Raw genomic sequence first — 25,813 nt, 5'->3', positions numbered from 1 at the left:
TTGTCATAAGTCGAGAACTACCTGTACGCGCGAGTCTGCAGGTACAGACTTCCCGCTGTCCCTTTTAACTGCTTGATCCATCAGAGTTGTCCCTTTCTTAAGTTTCTTCCTCTGACCGGTAAGTGACTCTGGGCTCCTGCCTCTCTTACCTGATCCATTCCTGAGGCAGCATGTCTTCCCTGTAGTACAGAACAGAACAGAACAGAACAGAACATGGAAGGAACTTCTAGGTCATCTAGTCCAGGGGTCTCCAACCATGGCAACTTTAAGACTTGTGGATTTCAACTCCCAGAATCCCTCAGCCAGCTTTGCTGGCTGAGGAATTCTGGGAGTTGAAGTCCACAAGTCTTAAAGTTGCCATGGTTGGAGACCCCAATCTAGTCCAACCCTCAACCCAAGCAGGAGACCCTCCACCATTTCTGACAGATGGCAGTCCAGTCTCTTCTTGAAAGTCTCACGTGATGAAGGTCCCACAACTTCCGAAGGCAACTCCTGTTCCATCGGTTGATGGTTCTCAGTGTCAGAAAATGTCTCCTTATTTCCAGGTTGAATCTCTCCTTGGTCAGTTTCCATCCATTATTTCTTGTCTGGCCTTCAGGTGCTTTAGAAAATAACGTGACCCCCTCCCTCCTCTCTGTGGCAGCCCCTCAAATATTGGAAGATGCTCTCATGTCTCCCCTGGTCCTTCTCTTCACTAGACTAGCCAGGCCCCAGTTCCTGACCCATTACATTTGTCTTCTACTCGTTCTTGCCTAATTTGGACTTTTTTTCCTCCCAACTATGTAGGTGGAAGAGGAGATTGGGACGTTGCGCCAGGTGTTGGCGGCCAAGGAGAGACACTGTGGAGAGCTGAAAAGAAAGCTGGGCTTGACTCCCTTGGATGACCTGAAGCAAAACCTATCCAAGAGCTGGCATGACGTCCAGGTTTCAAACGCGTAGGTGTTCCCTTCTTTTGTGATCCTGTATGTTGTCGCACACAGTTAGGAGACAAAACACCGAAAGACGTAACCTTGCAGCGCAGCAAAAAAAAAAAAGGAGATGGCGCAGGTAGTCCTCGACTTACGACTAGCCGCTTAGCAAGTATCCAAAGTTTCCACGGGCCTACCTTGAGGCTAGGCGGTGGTCTTCGAGTTACAACCGCAACGAAGCCCCAAATTGGCTGCCGAGCGAAAACAATTTGTTAAGTGAGGTTTTGCCCCATTTTAACAACCTTTCCCGCCCACGGTTGTTAAGCGGATCGCCGCATTTGTTAAAATTATTCACGTGGTTGGTAAGTGAATTTGGCTTTCCCCATGGATTTTGCTTGCCAGAAGGTCGCAAAAGGGGGATCGCGTGATCCCCGGGACACGGTGACCGTCATAAATATGATCCAGTGGCCACGCGTCCGAATTTTGATCGTCAGACCATGGGGATGCTGTCATAAGTGTGAAAAAGGGGTCATAAGTCACTTTTTTCAATGGTGTTCTAACTTTGGTCACTAAACGAACTGTTGTAAGTCGAAGACTACCTGTATTTGAAGTTACAGAAGTTGGAAACACACACACACACACACTCATGTGACCAAACTTCAGGCACTCTGCAACCAGGCCACATTTGCACCCGTTAGCAGCATCCCGTAGTCGCATGATCTCATTTTATGACGGTTTCACCACACGACAGCATTTATTTCCCATTTCAGGGAAGCGACATCCATAACAAACTTGTTGGTTCGTGTAACAACCTCAGCATTTGGTTAACTACCACCCCAAAAAGGGTTTTAATATTGAGCCGGTCACGTGATCGGTCTCATTTTATGACCATGATGGGCAGGTTGTGTTAACGGTCGTAAGTTAAGGATTGTCTGCACTTTCCTTCCATTTGCCTCATGTTATATCTGTGAAGCCCGTTGCATCTGTGGTCCTTGGGCAATTGGCTTCCAATTTGGATGTGCCCCTGAGTCGGGCTTCCCCTGCTCTTTGGGGCATACAGGGTCTTGCCCAGCGTGGCTCCCTCCAGGAGCCTTAGAACCACTTGGCATCCTGGGAATTGTAGTCCTAGTGTATCCGGAGGCCTCCCAGCTCTGGAAGGCCTGTGTATCTGGGAGAGAGGATTCTTTCAATCGCAGGGATTGGTGCTAAAGAAAGCCCTGTGATTTTGAGCATTTATTTATTTATTTACTACATTTCATTTATTAAATTTCACTTATATATTTATTAAAATTCATTTATTTATTGAATTTTATTTATTAAATTTCATTTGCGTTTCATTTATTGAATTTCATTTATTTATTGGATTTCATTTTTTGTTGGATTTCATTTATTTATTCAATTTCATTTATTCAATTTCATCTATTGAATTTCACTTATTCAATTCATTAAATTTTATTTATTGGATTTCATTTATTAAATTTCATATATTTGTTTAATTTTATTTCTTAAATTGCATTTATTTATTGAATTTCTTTTTATTTATTACATTTCCTTTATTTATTTATTTATTAAATTTCATTTATTGAGATTAAATTTCTCTTATCTATTAAAATTCATTTATTAAATTTCATTTATTTATTAAAATTCATTTATTTATTGAATTTTATTTATTAAATTTCATTTGAGTTTCTTTTATTGAATTTCATTTATTTATTGAATTTCATTTTTATTGAATTTCATTTATTTTAATTATTTATTGGATTTCATTTATTCAATTTCATCTATTGAATTTTATTTATTCGATTCATTAAATTTCATCTATTGGATTTCATTTCTTAAATTGCATTTATTTATTGAATCTTTTTATTTATTAAATTTCCTTTATTAAATTTCCTTTATTGAGTTATTAAATTTCATTTGAGTTATTAAATTTCATTTATTCATTAAATTTCATTTATTAAATTTCATTTATTTATTAAATTTCATTTATTTATTAAATTTCATTTATTCAATAATTTCATTTATTGCGTTATGAAATTTTCAATGTATTTGTTCATCAAACTTGTGTGGTGCCCATCTCGTCCCCCCAAAGAACTCTGGGCAGCTCACAGTGCCATAAATAACCAAATAAAACCATGAGAGAATTAAAACATCAGGCATTAAAAGGGAAAACATTAAAAGGAATATGAAAAGAGTGGAAAACAGGGTGGAGGTGAGATCATCTACGTATCTATCAGTATTAGCCACGTCCAAAATGTTATGCCTCTCCTTGGAGGGTGCTCACCAATGGTGGGTTTCCAATATTCATATCAGCAGTTCGCCGCACGCATGCTCGCTTTCTGCACATGCACTCAGCCTTCTGAGCATGCGCAGAAGGCGCACGAGTGAGCAAAGCGCATGCACCCAGCTTCGAAAACCTGCCTAAATAGGATGGCAATTCGCGATCTCTGCTACCGGTTTGCTTGAACCAGTAAAAAGCCAGCCGAATACCATCTCTGGTGATCACCCAAGGACCAGACAAAACTGGCCCATTTTTTGGTATTGTTCATTCGATTGATAATAAATTGCAGTTGGACTCTGCACAGGTGACAACATGAGGTGTGCTTTGGGGACTTGAGATAGCCCCAAGGGTGCCAAACCTTGCGAGTGCTGTGTTGTCTTTTCTCTCAGGAAAGTAATCCAGATCTGTGTTCCCTTCCAGCCATTTTTCTTTTCCCCCGACAGTCAGGAACATTAATCAGTGGAACAGAATCTGGGAGGTTGTGGGTATTCCATCACGATTGTCATTCCAAAAGACGACTGGACTTTCTTGTTGTTGTTTTTTCCCCTTCCCTTGAAGACATTTCACTTCTCACCCGAGAAGCTTCTTCAGCTCTGACTGAACTAAAGAAGCTGCTCGGATGAGAAGGAAAACGTCTTCAAGATAAAAACCAAGAAAGTCCAGTTGCCTTTTTGGAAAAGCACTTTTGGGACAACCACGACCTAGATCCGTGATGGCGAACCTATGGCACGCGTGCCACAGGTGGCACACGTAGCCATATCAGTGGACACGCGAGCTCAGCTCTGGCACGTATGCGCACGCCGGTCAGGTGATTTTCGGGCCTTCTGGGCCCACTAGAAGTAGGGAAACAGGCTGTTTCCTGCCGCCGGAGGGCCTCGGAGGGTGGTGGGAGAAGCCCTCCCCAGACTCCTAGAGAGGGTCTGGAGGCTGGAGACAGCAAAAAATGGGCCTTCCAGTCCCACCGGAAGTTGGCAAAGTTTTCGGCCCCCGGAGGAGCTCCGGGGAATTGGGGAAGGCCATTTTTGCCCTTCCCAGACTCCTAGAAAGGCTCTGGAGGCCACATGTGAGAGAAAAACGGGTCTACCGGGCCATCACGTGCCAGGAGCGGGGGGAGCCACGCGCGCATGCACGGGGACGGGGCGCATAGAATTATGGGTATGGGCACATGTGCGTGAAACCCCCACCCCGACCCTCCTGGCACATGATGGCAAAAGGGTTTAGCCATCACTGACCTAGCTGACTGGGAATCTCCACAGACATCCATCGCTGGAGATTTTTAGAAAGAAATTGGACAGCCATCTGCCTGAAACGGTAATAGGGTGTCCTGCCTGAGCGGGGTTGGGTGGGTTTGGGATTGGACTAGAAGACCTCCAAGGTCCCTTCCAACTCTGCTATTACGTTGCTCTGTTGGCGACTTCACGGATAATACATTCACCTGGTCTTCTTCACCAGAAGATGAACATCATCTTCATCTAAGACGGTATTTCTCAACCTTGGCAATTCTGCGTAAGAAGCGTGGACTTCAACTCCCAGAATTCCCCAGCCAAACAGGCTCTCTATGGTTCATTAAAGGCCCCCTTCTTTTTTTCCCAGGATCCTGAATGAGCTGAGAAAAGATTAACAGAGTTGGAAGGGACCTTGTAGGTCATCTAGTCCAGCCCCCCTCCCCCCCAGCAGGAGACCTCAACACCATTTCTGACAAATGGCAGTCCAATCTCTTCTTGAAAGTCTGAAGTGATGGAGCTCCCACATGATGATGATGATGAAGAAGAAGATGATTTTTGGGGTGGGGGGACCATGCCAGGCCACTTCAAAGCAGCATTTCTCAATCTCAGCTACTTGCTGGCTAGCTGGCTAGGGAATTCTGGGAGTTGAAGTCCACACATCTTAGAATTGCCAAAGTTGACCTAGGATCCCTTCCCCCTCTGTTCTTCTATTCTTCCTCTTGGGATTATTTCCCCCCTTCTCCACAAGTTCCTAGTCCTCATTTAAAAAAACAAACAAACCACCAAATGTGATCCCCAGGTTTTTTTCCCCTCCCAGCTATGTGAAAACCTCTGAGAAACTCGGCGAGTGGAATGAGAAAGTCACCCAGTCGGATTTGTGAGTTCCTTCCACCTTGCACGCCCTGCTTTCTTCTTCTTTTTCCTGGCTCTGTCGCCCTCTCAGCCCTCATCGGGGCCTTTCGCTTCTTAACTTTCAGACTTTTTCTTCGCTGGGAAACGCATTTTCTTGGCCTTGTTGGATGCTAAATACCTGGCGAGGTTCCCTCGGGTTTCCTGACGCCAAGAAAGGGAAAATTCCCCTCAGCACATCCCACAGGAAAACAAAAGTCGTTATTTATTTCGGTGAGATTCCCCTGTCCTCTTTTGCTCCGCGAGCGAAGCGGGATAGAGGTGGCTTCCACAATTGTGGAAACGACAAATCGCACTTGAAACCAACATTTCCGTTGCTAAGCGAGACGGTCGTTAAGTGAGTTTGGCCACACGTTGCGACCTTTCTTGCATCATCGTTAATTGGCTTCACCACATAAATTTCAGGCTCAATTGTGATTGTAAGTCGAGGACTACTTGTATTTTTTTTTAAAAGTGTGGCTCCTTGCAAGACTTAAATATTTGGTTTCAATCTTTGACATGATTCCATGCTAAAATTCTTCTAACCTGGTTGTGTTTAGTTTGGTCCCTTCCAGCATCTTTTCCCAGAATGCTTAGCCACACCTTGACAGCTCCAGGTAGGAGAAGGTAGTTTTAAGCTTGCTTTTTTACAAACTTTTTTTAAAAATTGAAGTAGACTCTGGATCAGTGATGGGGAACCTTTTCGGCACCGAGTGCCCAAACTGGAACACGCGTGTAGGTGCGTGCACCGGAAACCCAAAGACCAGCTGGCTGGCATACACATGCCTGTTTTTTGGCCATTTTTGGGGCCGGTTTTGGCCCAAAAAACGGTCTGAAAATGGCCTGGTTTTTGGGCCATTTTCAGGCCATTTTCTGGCATTCTGGCGCTTGAGAAGACAAGGCTGGAAACCAGAAGAACTGGCGATGGCGTGCGTGCTGACAGAGGGGGCTCTGTGTGGCACCATTGGCATGAATGCCATAGGTTCGTCTTCATGGCTGTTGTGGCTCCTGCCCCCGAATCTGGCCCCATGCCCGAAAGTGCCTTGGAGCCAGGCCTGCTGCCAGAAAGTGATTTGGACAGTGAGGGGGAAGGGCCATCAGGACTTACCTCAGAAGCACCGGCCTCCCTGGATCAGCTCCAGGAGCCAGAAGCAGACCAGGTGAAAGAGATAACGAGGCCTCCTTCTCCTGACTCTTTCTCCCCCCAGGCCACGCCTGCAGACCCAGCTGACAGCAATCAGGCTTGGCTCAATCCCAGATTTTATAGGCAGGAGAGGAGAGAACAACAGAAGCAGGGGAGGGGCAGGCCTAGGAAGTGCTGAGTCATGGAGCCACACCCCACAGGATATAAAAGGCAGCAAGAGCTGGTGTGTGTCTCTTTGTATCAGGCAAATCCACGGATTGACTAGAGCTGAAGGTTGTGACTCACCAGCGTCTTGGCAGCTATCGAGGGCTCTTGGCAGACGCTGATTCTTTTGCTGCCAGAGCTGATAAGAGCCGGCTAATTAAGCCATCGTTCAGATGGAGGCGAGGAGGACACAACAATGGCTCTGGATGATAGCGTTCCCGTTCTAGTCTACAGCTTTGATGGCTTTTGTTGAAGGCACTGTTTGTTGACCTCGGCAACTTTAAGAAGTCTGGACCTTGCTGGCTGGGGAATTCTGGGAATTGGAAGTCCGGACATCTGAAAGTTGATGAGTTGGGAAACGCTGGTCGAAGGATTCTTTGGGCCTGGCCTTGCTTAGCTTCTGAACCCAGGGAAATTAGCGGTTGAACTGTGTTCAGCGGCTGAACTGTGTGCTTGGACATATGTATGCTGCAGTTACCTTCTGAAGGGCAGGTAGTCCTCGACCTACGACCGCCACTGAGCCACTGAACATTTCCATTGTTAGGCAACATGGTTATGAAGTGAGTTTTGCACCTTTTTATGACCTTTCGTGCCATCTTTTGTTAAGTAAATCACTTCGGTTGTTAATAACCCTGTTTCTTAAGTGAATCTGGCTTCCCCCATTGACTTTGCTTGTCAGAAGGTTGCAAAACGGGATTAAATGACCCCCCCTGGACGCTGCAACCGTCATAAATATAAATAGTGTAGCCTTTCTTGTCGTCATACATCATGTGTACGACGGAATTGGTTCGGCTGCCAAGCATTTGAATTTTGATCGCGTGAACACGAGGATGCTGCGACGGTGGTAAATGTAGAAAAACAAGTCCCAAGTCGCCTTTGTTCGTGTGTGTAACTTCGAACGAAGGGTTCTTAAGTCGTGGACTACCTGTAATAGAAGGAATTAGGAGTTGTTGACTTCGGGTGTGATCTTAACCATTTCCTACTGTGTCAATAAAAGGGACGCGGTGGCTTAGTGGCTAAGATGCTGAGCTTGTTGATCGAAAGGTCGGCGATTCGAATCCCTAGTGCTGCTGCGTAACGGGGTGAGCTCCCGTTACTTGTCCCAGCTTCTGCCAACCTAGCAGTTTGAAAGCACGTAAAAAATGCAAGTAGAAAAAATAGGGACCACCTTTGGTGGGAAGGGAACAGCGTTCCGTGCGCCTTTGGCGTTGAGTCATGGAGGCCACATGACCACGGAGACGTCTTCGGACAGCACTGGCTCTTCGGCTTTGTAACGGAGATGAGCAGCGCCCCCTAGAGTCGGGAACGACTAGCAAGTATGTGCGAGGGGAACCTTTACCTTTACTTTACTGTGTCAAGTCAATAAGGGCTGGGAAGTGGCTCACCAGGCTAATGTAGCCTGTTATTAACACACAGCTGCCTGCAGTTACAATTACTGCAGGCTCGAGTCCCACCAGGCCCAAGGTTGACTCAGCCTTCCATCCTTTATAAGGTAGGTAAAATGAGGACCCAGATTGTTGGGGGGGCAATAAGTTGACTTTGTATATAAATATACAAATAGGATGAGACTATTGCCTTACACAATGTAAGCTGCCCTGAGTCTTCAGAGAAGGGCGGGATATAAATTAAAAAAAATATATATATATATCATTTCCATCTCTAGGCTGGTATCATCTATAGGTATGTTTTTATAGTTCTGGTATTGCGGTATGCTGCGGCGCAGGCAGAAATTCAACAGGGAACGTGCATGTAACGTCCAGGTTTGTGTGCGAACCTGTTTCGCACACGAAAAGTGATGCTTTAAGCATGAAGTCCCAAAGAAGAGACAACTGGACTTTCTGGTTTTTCCTTTGAAGACGTTTTGCTTCTCCTCCAAGAAGCTTCTTCAGCTCTGACTGGCTGGTGGGGGAATGGAAAGATTCATATTCCTTGCGGGCAGCTGGTCATTTGCATCCTTTTTAGAGAGACGTGGAGGCCACTTGGAGGTTTGTCTTTGTCCTCAGGGTCATCTGAGTGGGTGCAAATGGATGTGGAGCCTTCTGGGAACTATTTTTTTTAAATTTGAATTTATATCCTGCCCTTCTCCGAAGACTCAGGGCGGCTTACATTGTGTTAAGCAATAGTCTTCATCCATTTGTATATTATATACAAAGTCAACTTATTGCCCCCCAACAATCTGGGTCCTCATTTTACCTACCTTATAAAGGATGGAAGGCTGAGTCAACCTTGGGCCTGGTGGGACTTGAACTTGCAGTGAAAGGATTGTGTTGTAGACGGAAAATAGGTGGGAGGGAGGGCTGTTCAATTTTGACATAGATGGCCTCTTTGACCCCTCATTCAAACCAGCGGTCCTCTCTGTCCAAAATGTGGACTTTGGCCTTTCCAAAGTCTCTCTAAAACAGGGGTCTCCAACCTTGGCCACTTTAAGCCTGGAGGACTTCAACTCCCAGAATACCCCAGCCAGCAAAGCTGGCTGGGGAATTCTGGGAGTTGAAGTCCACCAGGCTTAAAGTGGCCAAGGTTGGAGACCCCTGCTCTAAAAGGATGCAAATGACCAGCTGTCTGCAAGGAATATTAAATCCTTCCATTCCCCCACCATCCAGTCGGAGCGGAAGAAGCTTCTTGGAGGAGAAGCGAAACGTCTTCAAAGAAAATCCAAAATCAATTACCTCTTGGAAAAAAAGCCCCTTTGGGACAACGGTGACCTGGAGGATGGAGAATCTCCGTCGACGTTGAAGCACGTAGCGTTTCTCAAACTGCTCAGAGCTGCCTGTTTGCAAAGAGGAGGGGGCAGCTTTTTTGTTTTATTTGCATTTATATCCCGCCCTTCTCCGAAGACTCAGGGCGGCTTACATTATGTCAAGCAATAGTCTTCATCCATTTGTATATTTATATACAAAGTCAACTTTATTGCCCCCAACAATCTGGGTCCTCATTTTACCTACCTTATAAAGGCTGGAAGGCTGAGTCAACCTTGGGCCTGGTGGGGCTTGAACCTGCAGTAATTGCAAGCAGCTGCTGTTAATAACAGACTGTCTTACCAGTCTGAGCCACAGAGGCTCCTGCTTCACGCACAGAGCAGAACACGTGGATGAAATTCCACCCTCAAAATGGAGAATTTGCACCGATGCACCGGTAAAGTCTTGGTATTGCAGGTAAACCTTTCATTCGATTAAAGCCGGTCCTTGAAAGTTTAACCTTTCAACCCAACACCCCCATTAAGACGCAGTTTACCAAGAAGATAATCAAATGTTTCCTCCTTAGGATTGTGATGTGTAAGAAAAGGTTCTTCCCTATCCAAGATGGCAGCGAAATCTGAAACGGTCTGGGTGGGGTCTCCTGCTTGAGCAAGGGGTTGGACTAGAAGACCTCCAAGGTCCCTTCCAACACCATCACTTGGGTTATTGTGTTATTCTGGTGATACACCACCCATCGAACAATCCCTCAATGCCCACCTCCAGTTTGAGTCTCTCCAGCTGCAGGGCAATGAATGCTGGGAAATACACCAGGGGAAAGGAGACCACCTGGTTACAGGAAGATATGACTTAGATATGAGTACGCCAGGGGAAAGAAGACCCCCTGGTAGATAAATAGGCCAGAGGAAAGGAGACCACCTAGTTACAGGAAGATAGGACTTAGATATGAGTACGCCAGGGGAAAGGAGACCACCTAGTTACAGGAAGATAGGACTTAGATATGAGTACGCCAGGGGAAAGGAGACCACCTAGTTACAGGAAGATATGACTTAGATGTGAGGACACCAGGGGAAAGGAGACCCCCTGGTAGATAAATACGCCAGAGGAAAGGAGATCACCTAGTTACAGGAAGATAGGACTTAAATTCGAGTACGCCAGGGGAAAGGAGACCACCTGGTAGATAAACATGCCAGGGGAAAGGAGACCACCTAGTTACAGGAAGATAGGACTTAGATAAGAGTATGCCAGGGGAAAGGAGACCACCTGGTTGCAGGAAGATATGCCCTTTGGTTTAGAAGTTGGGGTGGGTGGGGGCTGGGTGGTGTTGGCCCAGCAGGTAAGAATTAAGAACCCAATGATCAAAAACAGCTTGCGGGTGCTCCATTGCTGGAGGTTTTCAAGGATAGATTGGACAACCGTTGTGTCTGGGATGATGATAAGGTCTCCTGCCATAGACAAGGGGTTGGACTAGACTAGAAGACCTCTGAGGTCCCTTCTAGCTCTACGATTCTCTTGATTGCCATCGTCTACGATGAGACCTCAAAAGCTGGCAACGTTTAAGACCCTGTTCTAGGAGCGAGAAGAAGCAAAGGCCTATTTCTTCCTAATAGATGGCCTTGAGTAACTTGTGTGAACAAATGAAAGATCTAATCTGTTGTATTTATAGATATGTTTCGGCCAGCAATACTCTGGAGGACTGGAATGACAAATTAACCCAATCGGAAGCGTGAGTTTCTTAACCTTCTGCCTAAAACACGCACACCTTCTGTGTCGGAGCACCATTAACTCTTCCTTCCTTGCACTAATAACTCTTCTGCTTCGTCCCTTTGCTGTAAAATCTTCCCGGGTGCTGTGTGATATAAAGCAAAAATCTGGGGGGGGGGAAGGGTGAAGAAACGGGACACTGAAATTTTCTTGGAGTTTCGGGCTGTTTGGCTGATGCTTTTCCTGGGGAGATTGATAATAAGATGGTTCGTTTTTCCTACTAGCATTGACTACTAGCACTGATGGCGTTACCTAGTTGGGTCATGAAACGTCTGCAAAAAAACAACCAAGCTCAGAGAGCGCCAAGGACCCCTCATTTCAACCCTGAGCTACAAATATTCTCCTCTACAGGTAGTCCTCGACTTACAACAGTTCATTGGGTGACAGCTCAAAGTTTTTAAAAAAGTGACGTGACCGTTTTTTCACACTTGTGACCGTTGCCGCATCCTCATGATCGCGTGGTCATAATTCAGGCGCTTGGCAACTGACTCGTATTCATGACGGTTGCAGTGTCCCTGGGTCACGTGATCTCCTTTTTGCGACCCTCGGACAAGCCAAGTCAACGGGGGGAAACCAGATTTGCTTAACAACCGTGTTGGCTCGCTTAACAGCTGCAGTGATTCCCTTAGCAACTGTGGCAAGCCAGGTCATAAAACGGGGCAAAGTTCAATTAACAGATGCCTCACTTAGCAAATTTTGGGCTCACTGGTGGTGGTAAGTTGAGGACTACCTGTTGTGGCAGTGAAGAACACCAGGGCTGCTTCTTGTGAAGCGATCTGAGATGGAATTGGGGTGAAATGCTCCCAGTTTGGACCGGATCGCGCGATCTGGTAGCGATGGGGGCGGGTAGTTCGGAGAACCGGTAGCAAAAATCCCTGCCCACCCACCCCCACTTCCCACTCCTCGCTGTCCCTCTTCTCTGTCCTTGAAGCTCTCGGTGGTGATATAGCTGCAAACGGCCTTAAATGACTGTCATGGCGCTTCAAAGGGTCGCACTACAGCTGATCAGCGCTGTAGGTGGCTAGTATTCCGGTGCCTCTATTTTTAAAGTAGGTAGACCGGTGCCTCCCAAAAAAAGGCAATTAGTAGACCGGTGCCTCTATTTTTCAAGAAGGTAGACCGGTGCCTCCCAAAAACAGGCAATTAGTAGATCGGTGCCCCTATTTTTAAAGAAGGTAAAGCAGTGCCTCCCAAAAAAAGGCAATTAGTAGACCAGTGCCTCTATTTTTAAAGAAGGTAGACCGGTGCCTCCCCAAAAAAAGGCAATTGGTAGACCGGTGCCTCTATTTTTACAGAAGGTAGACCGGTGCGCTCCCAAGTTTTGTATACTTTATTATTTTTATTATTTATTATCATTGGTCATGCCCATTCAGTCACCTGACCACCAAGCCACGCCCACCAATTAAGCCACGCCCACAAAACCGGTAGGGAAAAATTATAGATTTCACCCCTGGATGGAATCTATGAGTTTTAAGACTTTGAGCAAGGGGGATGGGTCGGCCACCTCCGAAGAACGCTGTGAGGTGTCTTCTGCTGAAGTAACCTTCACTTGCATCCAGTTCTTTTGGACAACTTTAGACCTGTCTCCAACCTTCCTTTCTGCGGAAAGCTTGTGGAGAAATTGGCAGCCCTAAACTTGCAAAGATCAATCAATCATTCGGAATAAAGCTGGAAGGGGGTCTTGGAGGTCTTCTAGTCCATTCCCTGCTCAAGCAGGAGACCCTGTACCAGGGGTGTCAAACTCAATTCATTGAGGGCTGCATCAGGGCTGTGCCCGACTGGGTGGGTGTGGCCGACTGGGTGGGCGTGGCCAGCTGGATGCCACTCACTGGGCATGGCTGACTGGTGGATATGGTCAAATGGGTAGGCGTGGCCAACTTGACACCACTCACTGGGCATAGCTGACTGGGTGGGCATGCCAGCTTGAAGCCACTCCCTAAACTGCTGACATGTTTCTTCTTCGCATCGGATAGACGGGGCTTAAGTGATGCGGGCTGGCCACTTACATTTTTGGGATGCGGCCGCAGGTCTTGTGTTTGACACCCCTGTTTCTACACCATTTCAGACAAATGGCTGTCTAATCTCTTTGTAAAGACCTCCACTGATAAGAGCACCCACAACTTCCGGAGACAAGCCGTTCCATTAAAAGAGTCCTAGAATAAGCAGACGGTTTTGGACCCTTGACCGTTGGGGTCTCGGGCCACACCCTGCCTTGGTTGTGGATGAACTATGGAAGCATCAGGCTTAGGGAAGAAGTTCAACCATCTCGGTCTACCTTGGTTTTCTCACTGACTTTTAACGCCACTAGCCATGTTCTCTCTTTTCTGGATTGGGATGAAGGCTGCGGGTCTCCTTCCTGGACGGGTGACCACTTGGTGATGGTGGTGGTGGGAGAGGAGAGAGAAGGGGGTGATTTATGGTTCTGCTTAGACCTTTAAGGTCCTAGATCAGGGGTCTCCAACCTTGGCCACTTTAAGCCTGGAGGACTTCAACTCCCAGAATGCCCCAGCCAGCTTTGCTGGCTGGGGAATTCTGGGAGTTGAAGTCCGCCAGGCTTAAAGTGGCCAAGGTTGGAGACTCCTGTCCTAGATAACTATAGATGAATAACTTGGTTTCTCCCACATTAATTTATCAAGGTAAGTTTTTTTTTCCTCCCACACTCATCAGCCTGTCCAGTCAGCTTGAATAGGTCCTCTCCCTTCAGGTCTGGTCTGAATACAGGTAGACCTCGACTTACGACCACAATTGAGCCCTCAGTTTCTGCTGCTAAGTGAGAAATTTGTTCAGCGAGTTTTTGCCCCAATGTACGACTTTTCTTGCCACGTTTGTTAAGCGAATCACTGCCCTTGTTCAATTACTAACCCGGTTGTTAAGTGAATCTGTCTTCCACATTGATTTTGCTGGTCAGAACGTCGCAAAAGGGAATCGCGAAGCGTCTTGTCACCATTTTTTTCATCCTTAACGGCCATTGCAACATCCTCATGTGGTTATGTGATCAAAATTTGGGGTGCTTGGCAACTGGCATGTATGTATGTATGTCCATTGCAACATGCCAGGATCACATGATCGTCTCTTACAACTTTCCTAGCCAGCCTCTGATCAGCAAAGTCAATGGGACAAGCCAGATTCGTTTAATGACCACATGGTTCACTGAACAGCTGTGGCCAAAAAGTTCATAGGATTGAACATGACTTATTTTGCAACGGTCTTGCTTAAGAGCAGAAATTCTGGTCCCAGTTGTGGTCAGAAGTCAAGGACTACCCATATTTAAGCTGGTGGGTTTTGCTTCGAAGGAGATGCTCCATCCTCCAATTGTGAGTTGGATGAAATGGGATTGCTTTAAGTATAATTTTAAGGATCCATTGTTCTATTTGGCATCCACTGGCTTCCCCAGTCACAATCAAAGTCAATGGGGAAGCCAGATTCACTTAACAATTGTGTTACTAACTTTTAACAACTACAGTAATTCACTTAGCAACTCTGGCACAAAAGGTCGTAAAAAGGGCAACGTATTTCGCTTAGCAACAAAAGTTTTGGGCTCAATTGTGGTCATAGGTCGAGGACTACCTGTATTCTGTGAATCACAAATATATTCTGTCTTCGGGGTCTCTGAAGTTATTTCTGTAAATCAGAAATAACAGAAATTACAGAAATTTCTCTAAATCAGAACTAACTGTGGTGGACTTCAACTCCCAGAATTCCCATGCCAGCTGCCTGATGAATCCTGGGAGTTGAAGTCCACCCATCCTCAAGTGACCAAAGTTGAGGAACCCTGCTGTAAATCAATGGTGTACCAGAGATTGTTGCTTTGAAGCAGGAGAAAAGAAATAATATAATAATAGCCAAGCTTCGCTTTGCTTCTTGTGATTCTTCTTGTGACAATGTGATTTCTATTTGCAGACTGCTTTTCCAAGTGTCCCTCGGTGATTTATTTATAATCATTTAATTGCCAGAATTACAGCTTGTCTTTTTTCCCAGATGCTCCCTCTGTGTGTGTGTGTGTGTGTGTGTGTGTGTGTGTGTGTGTGTATGTATGTATATATGTATATATATATTTGTTTTCTGAGGTTTTCGCGGGTGTTTGTATGTAGGTCTTTGGTCATTCGGGTTTTCTCCCGCGTAAAATTGGAAGTGTCTTGGCGACGTTTCGACGAAGTCTCATTCGTCATCTTCAGGCTTCAGCTTCGTGCTTCTGGGAGCAATCCAGAAGCACGAAGCTGAAGCCTGAAGATGACGAATGAGACTTCGTCGAAACGTCGCCAAGACTCTTCCAATTTTACACGGGAGAAAACCCGAACAACCAAAGACCTACATACAAACACCCGTGAAAACCTCAGAAAACAAATATATATATATATATATATATATTTGTTTACATTTATACCCCGCCCTTCTCCGAAGACTCAGGGCGGCTTACAGTGTATATATATAGGTCTTTGGTTATTCGGGTTTTCTCCCGTAAAATTGGAAGTGTCTTGGCGGCGTTTCGACGAAGTCTCATTCGTCATCTTCAGGCTTCAGCCGTGCTTCTGGGAGCAATCCAGAAGCACGAAGCTGAAGCCTGAAGATGACGAATGAGACTTAAACGTCGCCAAGACACTTCCAATTTTACACGGAGAAAACCCGAACAACCAAAGACCTACATACAAACACCCGTGAAAACCTCAGAAAACAAATATATATATATATATATATATATATATATATATATATATATATATATATATATATATATATATATATATATATATATATGTTTTCTGAGGTTTTCACGGGTGTTTGTATATAGGTCTTTGGTTGTTCGGGTTTTCTCCCGTGTAAAATTGGAAGTGTCTTGGCGACGTTTCGGCGAAGTCTCATTCGTCATCTTCAGGCTTCAGCCGTGCTTCTGGGAGCAATGTGTGATCGCAGCTGTTTCTTCCTTTTAACTGCTAGTGGGGTTTGAAACCAACAGAAGAATAAGTGCGCATTGAAGAACACAAGAACTCATTCAAAAAGAGGAACCAACTTCTTCCCTGGTCCAACACTTTAAAGTCACAGGACATGATATTGACTTTAAAAAGACCAGAACTATCGCCAAAACTGAACACTTTAACAACAGAATAATCAGAGAAGCCATTGAGATAGAAAACGCCCACACAGCATGAACAAACGAGATGACACCTCCGCCTACCAGCCATTTGGAAACCCGCCCTTATTGACAAACGAGTCCCTAACACGAGGAATGACACCAGACCCACACTCACAAGGTCCACACAGGATGTCACCACCGCACATCCACCCAGAAAGCAGACCCAAACCCACACTGATCATGAAGCACGACCAAGGACCAGAAGCCAGACCGCAGCTGCAACATTAGCCATTTCAAACCCTCCAATCCATTCATGCAGCAGACTGACACCCACTATGAAGATGTAGCACGACCACAAAGCCAAACAACAGCTATGCAGCTCACCAGCTCAAATCCCCTGCAGCACAGACTAGACTGAGCACAACCAAGCCCCCACCAACACAGGACACACCCCAGCCAATCAGAGCACAGAAAAACCCCATCCAATCAGAGCACAGCCAAGCTCCCACCCAATCAGTTCAAACCCCACTAGCAGTTAAAAGGAAGAAACAGCTGCGATCACACATTGCTCCCAGAAGCACGAAGCTGAAGCCTGAAGATGACGAATGAGACTTCAAACGTCGCCAAGACACTTCCAATTTTACACGGAGAAAACCCGAACAACCAAAGACCTACATACAAACACCCGTGAAAACCTCAGAAAACAAATATATATATATATATATATTTGTTTACATTTATACCCGCCCTTCTCCGAAGACTCAGGCGGCTTACAGTGTATATATATAGGTCTTTGGTTATTCGGGTTTTCTCCACGTAAAATTGGAAGTGTCTTGGCGGCGTTTCGACGAAGTCTCATTCGTCATCTTCAGGCTTCAGCCGTGCTTCTGGGAGCAATCCAGAAGCACGAAGCTGAAGCCTGAAGATGACGAATGAGACTTCGTCGAAACGTCGCCAAGACACTTCCAATTTTACACGGGCGAAAACCCGAACAACCAAAGACTTACATACAAACACCCGTGAAAACCTCAGAAAACAAATATATATATATATTTATTTATATATATATATATATATATATATATATATATATATATATATATATATATATATATATATTTGTTTTCTGAGGTTTTCACGGTGTTTGTATAGGTCTTTGGTTGTTCGGGTTTTCTCCCGTGTAAAATTGGAAGTGTCTTGGCGACGTTTCGACGAAGTCTCATTCGTCATCTTCAGGCTTCAGCTTCGTGCTTCTGGGAGCAATGTGTGATCGCAGCTGTTTCTTCCTTTTAACTGCTAGTGGGGGTTTGAAACCAACAGAAGAATAAGTGCACGCATTGAAGAACACAAGAACTCATTCAAAAAAGAGGAACCAACTTCTTCCCTGATCCAACACTTTAAAGTCACAGGACATGATATTGACTTTAAAAAGACCAGAACTATCGCCAAAACTGAACACTTTAACAACAGAATAATCAGAGAAGCCATTGAGATAGAAAAACGCCCACACAGCATGAACAAACGAGATGACACCTCCCGCCTACCAGCCATTTGGAAACCCGCCCTTATTGACAAACGAGTCCCTAACACGAGGAATGACACCAGACCCACACTCACAAGGTCCACACAGGATGTCACCACCGCACATCCACCCAGAAAGCAGACCCAAACCCACACTGATCATGAAGCACGACCAAGGACCAGAAGCCAGACCGCAGCTGCAACATTAGCCATTTCAAACCCCTCCAATCCATTCATGCAGCAGACTGACACCCACTATGAAGATGTAGCACGACCACAAAGCCAAACAACAGCTATGCAGCTCACCAGCTCAAATCCCCCTGCAGCACAGACTAGACTGAGCACAACCAAGCCCCCACCAACACAGGACACACCCCAGCCAATCAGAGCACAGAAAACCCCATCCAATCAGAGCACAGCCAAGCTCCCACCCAATCAGTTCAAACCCCACTAGCAGTTAAAAGGAAGAAACAGCTGCGATCACACATTGCTCCCAGAAGCACGAAGCTGAAGCCTGAAGATGACGAATGAGACTTAAACGTCGCCAAGACACTTCCAATTTTACACGGGAGAAAACCCGAACAACCAAAGACCTATATATATATATATATATATATATAGAGAGAGAGAGAGAGAGGGGGGGGGGGAGGGAGAGAGAGACAGAGGGAGGGAGGGGGGAGGGAGGGAGAGAGAATATGAATGCCTTCTATTTTTTGTCTCTATAACAAGAAGGTAGTTGGGCTGAGAGAGTAGGATTGGCCCAAAGGCATCCCTCCCTCACCATTAGTTTTCGTAAATGAACAAAAAAAAATGTTGAAAGTACAAAAAAGATGTTGAGACATTGGAGTAAGTGCAGTGAAGAACAACTAAGAGGCTCAAAGGCCTGGAGACTAAAACATGAAGAACGGTTGCAGGAATTGGGGTTTGGCGAGTCTAGAGAAAAGGAGGACTGCAATAGCAGTCTTCCCAGTATTTGAGAGGCTGCCACAAAGAAGAGGAGGGGGTCAACTTATTTTCCAAAGCATCAGAAGAAGATTGTTCTGTCCCCCCTCGCCTCCGTCCGAGCGATGGCTTAATTAGCCAGCACTATCAGCTCTGGCAGCAAACTAGCGAGCGTCTGCCAACAGTGTCTCTGTTACCTCCCTTGATGCCGATGAGTCAACAAGCAGTACTTCAGCTCTAGTCAAGCAGTTGATTTGCCTGCTACGAAGAGGCATAGCAGCCCTCGCTGCTTTTATATCCTGTGGGGTGTGGCTCCATGACTCAGCACTTCCTAGGCCTGCCCCACCGCTGCTTCTGTTGTTCCCGCCTCTCCTGCCTACGAAACCTAGGGTCCAACCAAGCCTGATTGCCATCAGCTGGGTCTGAAGGCGTGGCCTGGGGGGGGAAGAGTCAGGGGACGGAGGCCTCGTTATCTCCTCCACCTGGCCTGCCTCTGGCTCCTGGAGCTGAGCCAGGGAAGCTGGTGCTCCCGAGATAAGTCCTGATGGCCCTTCCCCCTCACTTTCCAAGTCACTTTCTGGCAGGGGGCCTGGCTTGGGGGGCGCAGACACAACAAAGATGACAAGAAACAATGGATGGAAACGAATCAAAGAGAGAAGCAACCTGGAATTGAGGAGAAACTTCCTAACCGTGAGGACAATTAACCAGTGATATGGGTTTGCCTCCAGAAATTTTGGGCACCCCATTCCTGGAGGTTTTTAAAAAGAGACCGGATAGCCACTTGTCTGAAATAGGATAGGCCAGGGTCTCCTGCTTGAGCAGGGGGTGTTGGATTAGAAGACCTCCCAAGTCCCTTCCAGTTCTATTCTATTGTGATTGAGATTGGAACTCAGGTCTATCTTATTTCTACAACCCCATTCTTTCATCCAGGCACTTTATTTAATTTTTGCTTCCTCGGCTAGATTTCCCCGCCTAACTTATAATTATGGGCTCAGTTATGGTTTGTAAGTTGAGGACTACCTGTAGTAGCATTTCCAGATGGGTCAACTGCACTGCAATTGCAATTCACGGTTATTTTGGAGTTGCAGTTTTAGTCTTTCTCTACAAAATGCCGAACAGTGTATGGAGATTCCACAGTATCTGACTTTCGTTGCAGCGAAATGTTGTGCTGACAAAGATTGCGGATGGGAACGACTTCCTCCGTTTATTTTTGAAATCTTGTGATCAGAGGGGAAAAGAGTAAGAGCCAAAATTACAACCTTCCAATTGTTGGAGAAATCTCAAACAATTCAGGCCTTTAAAGCAGGGGTCTCCAACCTTGGCCACTTTAAGACTTGTGGACTTCAACTTTTTCCCTTCTTTCTGATCTTGAACAATGCAAAAACAAACAAACATTGAAGAAACAATTGGCAATAACAGCAGATAAACCACGATTAAGAGCGTTAATCCTCCTTAAACTATTATCGGGGACCAGACAGGAAACATACAGCTGCTTTGTAGCCTTGCTGAAGTCCAGGTAGTCCTTGACTTACGACCGTTCCTTTAAGGACTGTTTGAAGTTAACAGCGCTGAAAAAAGTGACTTGCAACTGTTCCTCGCACTTACGACCGTCACAGCATTCCCCCACAGACACGTGATCAAAATCCAGGCCCTTGGCAACAGGCCTATATTTTCAACGGTTGCAGCCTTCCCAAGTCATACGGTCACTATTAATGATCTTCCTAGCTGGCTTCTAACAGGTCGGTGTGTGTTGTGTGTGTGTGTGTGGAGCCTGATTCGCTTAATGACGCATGGTTCACTTAACCACCGCAGCGATTTGCTTAACTACCATGGTTTAAAAAAAAAAAAAGGTCATAAAATTGGCCGCGACTCACTTAACAGCCGCCTTGCTTCACAAGGGAAATTCTGATCTCGTGGTCGTAAGGCGAGAACTGCCTGTACCTTGAGCATCTCTCAAAATCCGGCCATAATGAAGGGTGTGTCTTCAGAAGTGGCTCATCCTTGCCTAAAACCTGTTTGCTAGTTCTCTTTGACCCTCTGCGGTAGTTGCAAAGCTTGGCTAGTGCAGGGGTCTCCAACCGTGGCAACTTGAAGACTTGTGGACTTCAACTCCCAGAATCCCTCAGCCAGCAAAGCTGGCTGAGGAATTCTGGGAGTTGAAGTCCACAAGTCTTACAAGTTGCCAAGGTTGGAGACCCCTGCTCTAGTGTGTACACAGGATACGTACACGCCTCTGCCTTTCCCACCTTCTGTTGTTTAAGCGCCAGCTGTTTCTTCCTTTGCTCCTTCGAGACCATTCGCAATGAACGACGGCCTTCCTTCCCAATTCTTGTTTTTCTCTAGCTATAAGAAGACCCAGGAAACGCTGTATCAGGCCGGCCAGAAGACCTCGGCTGCTCTGTCCAACGTGGGTTCTGCAATCAGCCGGAAGTTTGGAGATATGAGGTAAGGGGTTGAGGGTTTTTGTTTGTTTGTTTGTTTTTGACCTACCGTATTTTTTGGAGTATAAGACGCGCCTTAGTTTTTGGGGAGGAAAATAAGAAAAAAAGCTGATTGGCAGGTGGGATCGGCCTCCCGGAATACCCCCAATCAGCTTCTTCCCAGAGGTGAATTTTAGCAACAGGTTCCTTGGTTGTAAGCTCTGTGCCTTGCTTTTTTTTTTTGCCTTTTTTTTTCTGCCTCTGAAACTGTTTCAGAAATAACTTTTTTCTTCCTCTGGAAGCCTCCGAAACAGCTTCAGAAAAAAAGCCTCTGAAGCTCTGTTTGGGAGCTTCTTTTCTGAAGCTCTGTTTGGGGGCTTCTTTTCTGAAGCTCCGTTTGGGGGCTTCTTTTCTGAGCTCTATTTGGCGGCTTTTTCTGAAGCTCTGTTTGGGGGCTTCTTTTCTGAAGCTTCTTTCAGCCTCTGAAACCTCCGTTTGAGAAGCTGGGCGGGGCTACATTCGGAGTATAAGACGCATCCAGATTTTCACCCTCTTTTTTGTGGGGGAAAAGGTGCGCTTTATACTCCGAAAAATACGGTAATTCTTCCAAAGAATTCTATCAGGTGCACAAGATCAGGTCCACAGCATGAAGGTCCAACTTATCGCTAAAATGCCCACGTGCAGGAATCTTCTTAACTCACGACTAGCACCCACTTGGAGTTAAATAAGGGCCGATGGCATTCAAGGGACTGAGTAGGGCTTAGTTCGCTTGTGGTTATGCAGCGATTCTAGACTGGTCTCTCTTTTGACTCTGCCACTCCTTCCCAGACAGCCCAAGATAGGCAGAGACAAAGATTAGGTCCAGTTAAGCTAATTTACTGCTAAACAGCCAATGCCCAGGAATCTTCTCACCTCATGGTTAGCACCTGCTTGGGCTTAAATAAGGTCAATGGAATTCAAGGGTGGAGGATTGGACTTAATCCGTTTGTGACTACGTAGGGATGCTAGGCTAATACCTCTTTTGACTCTGCCCCTCCTACAAATTCTTGGTCAACAGGAAATTAAAACTTTTGCTGGTTGTCTGGTTGCAGTTCATAGCACTGTGACCTTTGGGACAACCCTATACAGATAGTCCTCGAGTTACAACCCTAATGAAGCCTGTCCCCATCACGGTTGTAACCTGACGACGGCTGTAAAGCTGCTCGCGGTCACACGATCGACCTGATTTTGCAAACTGTTTTGCATCATCCGTAAAAAACGAAAGCGTGGTCGTAAGGCGTGCACGGTGGCCCTTAAGAGAACGCCACGGTTGTTAAGCAAACTGGTGGTTTGCTATGGCCACGGTTTTGCCAGTGGGGAAGTAGGGAATGCAGGTTTTTGGCCCAGCAGTCGTAAAAGTATGACAGTCATTCTGTTAAAACTTAATTATAACTCTTTATTAAGCATCTGCGGCTACAATTAAACTATGCTTAACATTGTCATGCGCATTACAAAATCGCAGTTGTTCTTGGCATTTATCTTGGAACAGCAGTTAAAGTAACTGCATCCTATTTTTGGCCTAAAATTCTGATTCTTATATACATCTAATGCAACATCTTGATTTTCCTTTTTCTAAAAACATCTTTTAACCAGTCTGATGATCTAAATGAGGGGCTGTGGACAAATTAACGTTTTATTATTAATGTGTTGAGAACTTCCCTTGGTCCTAGAGTTACAGTAACACCTTACCCGTTTGCCAATACTTCAGACTTCGGGGTTTATATAACATAATTCTGAGTATGTAGTAGAATCTTATATTTTGGTGGGACTGCTGGCTTGGGAACGCATTCAGCTCCCACATTGAAACTGCTGCCCTTAAATGCGGAAAGCAGTCCAGAAGTTCTGGGCAGATCATTTCTGGAAAGATATTGGGCACTTAGAATGCAGAAATACATTTCTTTTATATAAATTACTTTTGGTTTTAAAAGCTGCAGAGTTACGGTTTCTTTCGAGCCAATTGGAGAGAAGGAGGAAGGTGGCCAAATTCTAGCATTGGGGTTTCCCACATGTATATGAAATTTAAGTATCCTCCCCCACCTTTCCCACATTGGAGGTTTTCTTACTAATAAATGGTGAATTCTAGTCCTAAGTGACTTTGGACCAATCATTAGGAGACATTGAGTTCTAGTCCCGCCTTAGGCATTAAATCCAGCTGGGTGATTGGGCCAATCACTAGGAGGCACTGAGTTCTATTCCCACCTTAGATAGGCATTAAATCCAGTTGGGTGACCTTGGACCAATCACTAGGAGGCACTGAGTTCTAGTCCTGCCTTAGGCATTAAATCTAGCTGGGTGACTGGGCCAACCACTAGGAGGCACTGAGTTCTAGTCCCGCCTTAGGGATTAAATTTAGCTGGGTGACTTTGGGCCAATCACTAGGAGATTGTGAATTCTAGTCCCTCCTTAGTCATGAAAGCCAGCTGGATGACTTTGGGCCAATCACCAGGAGGTTGTGAGTTCTAGTCCCATCTTAGGTATGAAAGTCGGCCAAGTGACCTTGGGCCAGTCCCTCTCTTTCAGCCCAAACCCACCTCGCAGGGTTCTTGTTATGGGGTAAATAGGAGAAGGAAGGAACATTGCGTCTGTTCACCACTTTGAGTGCTTTATAAAAAAATAATAATGGTGGGCTATAACTGGACAAAACTAATGAGTAGATAGAGCAGCTGCCTCATGTGTTGTGACAGTATTGTGGTCCAGCAAAGAAGAACGCTGATTTTTCAGGAACTCTGATTTTTCAGGAATTCTCCTTTCCCCATCTGGCTGGGATTATCTGAGTGGTAAGCGCTTGCGATATGCTCTGATCACATAAATATAAAATATCGATGCCATTTTGAGGTCTGTGTGCACTTCTACAATTTGTGGGTCGATACGGCGTCTTCCTCCCTTTCCAAAATACACACTTTTGCTCAAAACACATTTAAAGAACTAGGCGCTGGCCTTTAACCTCTCCATGTTCCCTCTGCAAACCGATGTTGTTTGTTCACCGAAAGCAGCTTAGGATGCATGAGGGCTGTCAGGGCTGGCGAACCTTGTAGACTGTCCACAGTGCCAGTAGCAGTGCGTCATTTATGCAAAGGGTGGAACACTTAAACATACACGCATAGGTATTGGCTTGATTGCATTATTAATCCCGCAAAGCAGGGGTGAAATGCTACCGGTTTGCACCGGTTCAGGCGCACCGGTAGTAAAAAAAAAAAAAGCTATCGGTTTGTCCGAACTGGTATTTCTGACGATCAGCTGTGCTGCACAATTTAGATTCGCTAGAAATCGAAATCTAGAAATCTGCTTTCTAGTGAATCTAAATCACGCGGCACAACTGTTTCCCACCCACCCACCCACCCCCGCTATTCTACTTAACTTCTTAAACCTCCTTTCTGCCACAAAGGCCAAAGAGGATCCTGTGAATCACGAGACTATTTATGAATCATGAAACGGAGCAGAATTAAAACCCTGATCATGATTAAGCTCTTGGGGAGATGAGGAGCGATTAAAATACTCCGTCCCGCTTCATACGGTGTCCATGAATTGGCGATCTTGGTTGAGTTTTGAGGGGACTCTATCCACCCTTTCCTTAGCCTTAAAAAGAAAGACCTTAAAACTGGTTTTTTTTCACCCTTGCTACTTTAAGAGGTGTGAACTTTAACATGCTGGCTGGGGAATTCTGGGAGTTGAAGTCCACACCTCTTAAAGTTGCCGTGGTTGAGAAACACTGCTTTAAAACGTTAAGAACAGACCTGCTTGATTGGACGACAGCCCATCCAATTACTGTATTGGTTTCTCCTATGGCCAATCAGATTCTCTATAAGGTATTGAAAAGCAGGTGATGGAGACCGGTCACTCTCTGGTCAAAGCTGGCTGAGGAATTCTGGGAGTTGAAGTCCACAACTCTTAAAGTTGCCAAGGTCGGAGACCCCTGCTCTAAATTGATAATACTTACCCAGTCATGATTAACAGTCAGGTTTAAAACTAGACAAACAAAGAAAAACAATTGTTTTATCGAAGTAAGCACTTTCTCTTCCTCTCAATCTTAGCAACTTTACGATGTGCCGAGTTCAATTCCCTAGAATTTTGCAGCTCGCCGTGTGTGGCCTTCAATGCCCAGAATGCCGCAGACAACATGCTAGCTAGGGGATTCTGGAAGATGAAGTCTTCCCATCTTTTACGTTACCACGGTTGAGAAAGATTGCCAGCTGGTTCCTATTGCTTCTCCTCTTCCATGATTTGGGGGGTGGGGGGCGCAGTTTGGCTTCCCTGGCAGCCCCGGATCCTCCCACCCAAACATCTCCAGTTTTTTGTGGTGCAGAAAGACTCCAAATGATTAAACAGGCCCCGTGTTCGAGTTTATCTTATGTGATCAGAGCCTAAGTATTGTGGTGAGTTTCTTTCTTTTTTTTTCCTTTTTTTTTTTTTTTAAGGGCAGAAGTCATCCCTGCTCAGCTTGTCTTTACTGTGTGGTCTTTTTTGAGAGTTTTATGGCCTTTTCCCCACCAAACTTTGTGTGTGATCCTTTACTTTCCTGGCGTGCCTGCGGTGTGACCCTGAGGTTTGGCTGCTTTAAAATGGGTAAAAACAGCTCCGGAGGTCATTCTGAATTGAGCGAGACCAGGAAAGTCTGGCCAACCTGAACGGCTTTGGTGTGTAAGTCACCTGGTAGAAAAGGCTACGAGGTCAGTATATTTTCTAAACCAGGTTGTTCCAGTTCAGATGTG

The 25,813-nt window shown here is 45.6% G+C and overlaps 1 protein-coding gene across 5 annotated transcripts in view; it reads left to right on the top strand.

Moving 5' to 3' along the window:
* TPD52L2 (TPD52 like 2) overlaps positions 1-25,813 on the top strand; it is a 46,036-nt gene that overhangs the window by 12,386 nt on the left and 7,837 nt on the right. For 2 of the 5 annotated variants that reach the window (XM_058178037.1, XM_058178036.1), the window contains exons 3-6: positions 787-935; positions 5,233-5,292; positions 11,014-11,073; positions 20,989-21,090. In XM_058178037.1, the coding sequence (XP_058034020.1) occupies positions 787-935; positions 5,233-5,292; positions 11,014-11,073; positions 20,989-21,090 (371 nt within the window). The remainder of the gene's footprint in view (positions 1-786; positions 936-5,232; positions 5,293-11,013; positions 11,074-20,988; positions 21,091-25,813) is intronic. The other 3 variants (XM_058178040.1, XM_058178039.1, XM_058178041.1) reach the window with 3 other exon arrangements.

This window comes from Ahaetulla prasina, chromosome 3 (genome assembly GCF_028640845.1).
Source record: "Ahaetulla prasina isolate Xishuangbanna chromosome 3, ASM2864084v1, whole genome shotgun sequence".
Lineage (NCBI taxonomy): Eukaryota > Metazoa > Chordata > Lepidosauria > Squamata > Colubridae > Ahaetulla > Ahaetulla prasina.
This window is presented reverse-complemented; position numbering and strand designations above follow the sequence as displayed.